Raw genomic sequence first — 4,664 nt, 5'->3', positions numbered from 1 at the left:
GAAGATGTATCGACAAGAACGTCGTTCAAGACATCATCGTCAGAATTTGGGAAATCAAGAAGCTCTGCGTCCTTATGTTCATCAGTGGAAAAATCTCTCCTCTCCAATTTGGAATGAGCAGCAATGAATATTAATTTCTGCACCCTTTCGAGTGCGGTGGTGGAGTGTCTTTGTCCCCTAGAAACCCATCTCCACACATTCCAGTTCAATTTGAAGCCACAAGAAGAAGTTGCATGAAGAAAAATGAGCCTAACAGCAACCCTCCCCAAGGACTTGAACTCGGTCAGATATGATTCCCAAACGAGCCTACTGCTCTGCGGGTTGGCAATTCTCATCTTGCCGGTAACGGGATCCCTCTCCTTCATCTGCACGGCGCGTGCATACACGGGATCAAGCCCTTCCGTTCTCCACTTCATGAGCTCCATCAGAGCAATGTGCTCCTCCTCCCTCGAAACAAGCCTTGTTATGAGCTTGTCCACGTCCTTCTCCTGCTCCGCTGTCAAGCACTTGAACGGCGGCAGGTACTTGCCGCAGGTGTCTCTCACAAGATACTGCGGGTCCAGGATGTAGGCGGCAGCCCAAGCAGGGTGGTAGTTCTTCTTGAAGCGTCTCTCTATGACCTTCTCCACCGCTCCGTCTGCCATGTGGAACTTAGAACACCATTCTTTCACTTGGGCTCTCACCTCTTCCCACAAGGGAAGGCATTGACCAACAAGCGGCCTCTCTGACTCAATTTCCTGAGCTATGTCCCTGACCAGTTTCACGAGCGAGTGAACAGCGTTCAAGTCGTTCCAGAATCCAACGTCTCCGATTATATCCCCGACCTCCCTGGCGCTTGGGTCTTCAATGGAGAGAATCTTGAAGTGTTCATCGTGCAGGAGAAGCTGCAAGGCACGGGCAGAAGCCAGCGTGTCGTCCATGACGTCAAAGAGAGGGCCAAAGGTGAAGAAAGCATGATGAGAGTCGGGCGGGGGAGGCGGCATTCGCAGCATGGAGGCGTGGCCGTACTCCTGCAATTGGTACTTGTGGAAAGCATTCCTGAGATGGGGAGAGTTGTAATTGAGAAAGGAGGCGATCTTAAAAGAGTTGCGAGTGACGGTGGGAAAGAAGGGAAGTTCCTTGGTGAGATGCTTGATTAGAGAGGAGAAAGCTTGGTACTGACAAGAGAGATTAACCATCCAATGATTCTGAGACTCCAAATTTCTGAGAGCATTGGAGCCGAATCTGTCCGCAACAATGCCAACACACTTGTCAACAACATTCCCGCAAATGGCAGTGATTGTCTCCCTCAGAACCTCCTCTGCGTACTTTGAAGGAGCAGAGCCACTCACAAACACAGCTCTTCTGTACAAACTGGTCCCATTCGGCAGATTCACAGTCACCTTCACCACATTCCCATTCTCCTCACTGCTCTTTGCTTTCCAACCCTCCGTCGATAACTGAAAGAACATGGCGTCTCTCATCCGAGCTTCCGACTCCGCCTTCGCCTCCTCGAACTTCGAATCCAACCTCCCGCCAATCAACTCCCTCCCAGAAACCGCCGGCAAACCAACCTGGTTCAGAAACGCCCTGAACTTCGGCTGCTCCAGGCTCGAAAACGAAACCGAACCACAACACTCGTATACCCAATCGGCCAGGAAATCCAAGGCCGTCTCCACCTGCGTCTTGCTCAGCGTTGGACCGGGGGACGTTTTTGGACTCTTGAGCTTCTTCACGCTGTCTTCCAACATAGCCAGAGCTCCCAAATCGTCTTTTCCTCCCGACAGCATCAAATGCGGCTGCTGCGCCAGCAGACCCACCGGTGTAATCGCCGTGGAACCTGACGATGTGTACGCGATCTCCCCGCAGAACCGCGACGGATCCACCACCGCCAGCGGCGTCACGTGGTACGACGTAGCAGGACCGCCCGTGGCGGCGGCGGACGAAGTGGAACTCCTCTTGCGGTGGTTGTGGTTGGCCGTAGGAGAGGGAGAGGAGGCCATGGCAGCGACGGTGGGAGAAACAGAGGAAATGGGTTTGGCAGCGGAATTGAAATTGGGGCAAGTCCCACGCTTGAGGTGCTCGGAGGCTGTGCGAGAAGGGTTGGAAGCTGAGAAAACGGCGTCGCAGAGAGAGCAGCGTAGCTTCACCGCTTTGGGAAGACCGGTGTCAGCGTTGTGAACCAGCATAGGTTCGAGGTGCGCCCAGTACCAAGCCCCTTTTCCCTTGACTGCCTTGGTCCTAACCATGACCAACCCTTCGTATCGCTTGTTAACGGCTTTCGCTGATAGCTCCTCTGCTGAAGCGGAGTCCACGGAAGGCGTTGTGGCAGTGTTGCTCGCCGCCATTGCAGTGGAACTGACCAACAGAACCCACTCAAACACAAACAAACAAAAAAGCTTTGGTGTGTGATGATGGAAGCTCAAGCTGAAGGTCGTGGAGGATTTCTTATGATTGATTACATGTTATTCTTGGTCGTCATGGCTTAGGCCCTCCGGATGGCAATGAAATTGTGCATTCAAGTCGGAAAAGGAGGCCGGAATTTGAATTTCCGGTGGGTGGCCATTCATGAAATCGTGATCTGTAGAGAGCAGGTTTGTGAAGTGAAGAATCCGAGAGATTATAGTTTGTGTGGAGGGAGAAAGGAGAATGGGGCAGGGAGCCAGAAATAGAAAGGCAAATGAGGCTCAGCCTCCTCCTTGGTCATACATACATGATGCATCAAACTATCAAAGCTTAGCTGCTCTGCAGAACTTCACGCGCGAGATATTTGCGCGTTGGGATCATGCCTCAGGGTTATTGATGGGAACTGCTGCAACGAGGTAACACAGGAACACTAGTCCCCACGTACGAAACCAGGAGCCCATGAGTGACCATGCTTCTCACTTCCCACTCACTTCGCGAGTCTATATCACGCGCTCATCCAAGCCCTCTAACTCTTATTTTGAGTTTTGACATCCGTTTCACGTTCTGTAGCTTTGTTTTATTTTATTTTTTAACATCTTCCTTTATTATTTATTCATTCATTCTTATTTTTTTTATTATTTCTTTTTATTTTTCTTTTTCTTTTTTTTTTTTACCGAAAAACTTTCAATTAATATTTATTTTGTTTTGCCTATTCGTTTATTTTGAACTTAGAATTTTTGTGATGGTCGCCAGAAGGGAGGGTGAGTTTCATAAATTGGGCTCCCTTATGTGACTAACTGATATGTGAACTGTGAAGTACTAAGAATGTTTAACCTACGAATGGATTCCACACCAGTCACCGGTGCTCTTTGGACAGTTGTTGACTAAGACTGAAGCAACAACGGCGTTAAAAAGTTCATCGTATGTCACAGGACAATTTTATCGCATGCCCAAGTCAAATAAATTGAGGTCAATATTAATTAATAGGCTCTGTTTTGCAATTTTTTTATATTAGAATAGAGTAAATTATTAAAATGGTATATAAAAGTTTTACAGTTGATAAGATTAGAGTTGACAATGGATAGGATAGGATATGGTTTGGACTTATTAAAATTCTATTATATCTTATTTGTAGGTTGAGAATCTCTCGATACTAACCTTATTAGCACCCTAAAATTCTAAATCCTACCCTACACTATCCTACTTTACCCATAGAAATATTAAATTTTTTTAAAGTAAATATAAAATTCAATTATTCTGAATTTTATATATTAATAAAATAAAAAATAAAAAATTAATATTTTAAATTACTAAATTAATTAACTAATTTAATAGTTGTTCACTTATTGTAAGTCATTACATGAAAGAGGTTGTGAATTCACCTTTTATTTCTTTTACTATATACTTAATTTTTATAAAATATGTGTTATATATGCGGGTAGAGTACACCCTAAATTCGTACCCTATCCTATCCGTAGGCATATTCGGACCGATTTCTATCCTATCCGCGGCGGGTTGGGTAACCTACCCTACCCAAACGGGTTAGGCCGAATTGAATACCCGCATATAGAGTATGTATTGTCAGCCCTAGATAAGACGAATTCAAAAAATGCTAGAGACAAATAATTTTTTAAAAGATTTAAAAATATGACAAAAAGAACTAATATATATTATATTTTTTATAAGTGACATAAAAAAAATAATAAAAAAATTTAAAAATTAAATTTTACTCTAAATTTTTGTGTGCATCTTCTAAATATTTATCCAAATATTTAAAATTAATAGATAAGTGTGTGTTTGGTTTAATGTTTTATCCAACAAACAAGTATGTTTTATTTTCTTAAACTAAGTTCTTTTTGTTTGGTTTCTTTTTCTTTTTTTCATCAACGTTTAACATTTTCCAAACGTACGTTTTTCAAAAGTAATATTGGACTTACTTCAACATTCAATTAAAAATGTCGTTGAAAATTTATGATAGACTGATTTATTTTCTACTAACCATACCTTTTTTTATTTTCTTTTGTTTTTAAATTTTTTTTTCATAAAATCTCATATACAAAGAAGATTGGCTTTAAAATTACAAGACTGATTCATTCAACAATAAAATGAACACTTTTTTCTTCATAATTTTATTTCTTTATAATCTACTAATTTGAGTAGAATTTTTTATTGGTATGAATTTATTTTTTTTATAATAGTAATAAGTATTTTATCTGAAACAGTTTGTATCTATTATTTATAGGTTATAATTTAAAAAAAGAATAAATTAGATTATATTG

General features: G+C 42.3%; 1 protein-coding gene across 1 annotated transcript in view; it reads right to left on the bottom strand.

The window, feature by feature from the left end:
• Nucleotides 1-2,893, bottom strand: part of LOC107643011 — a 3,273-nt gene extending 380 nt beyond the window's left edge. The window contains exon 1 of the mRNA XM_016346548.2: nucleotides 1-2,893. Within this exon, the coding sequence (XP_016202034.1) occupies nucleotides 1-2,327 (2,327 nt within the window). The 5' untranslated portion in view covers nucleotides 2,328-2,893.

The sequence above is a fragment of the Arachis ipaensis genome, chromosome B05 (assembly GCF_000816755.2).
Source record: "Arachis ipaensis cultivar K30076 chromosome B05, Araip1.1, whole genome shotgun sequence".
In the NCBI taxonomy this organism is placed as follows: Eukaryota; Viridiplantae; Streptophyta; class Magnoliopsida; order Fabales; family Fabaceae; genus Arachis; species Arachis ipaensis.
This window is presented reverse-complemented; position numbering and strand designations above follow the sequence as displayed.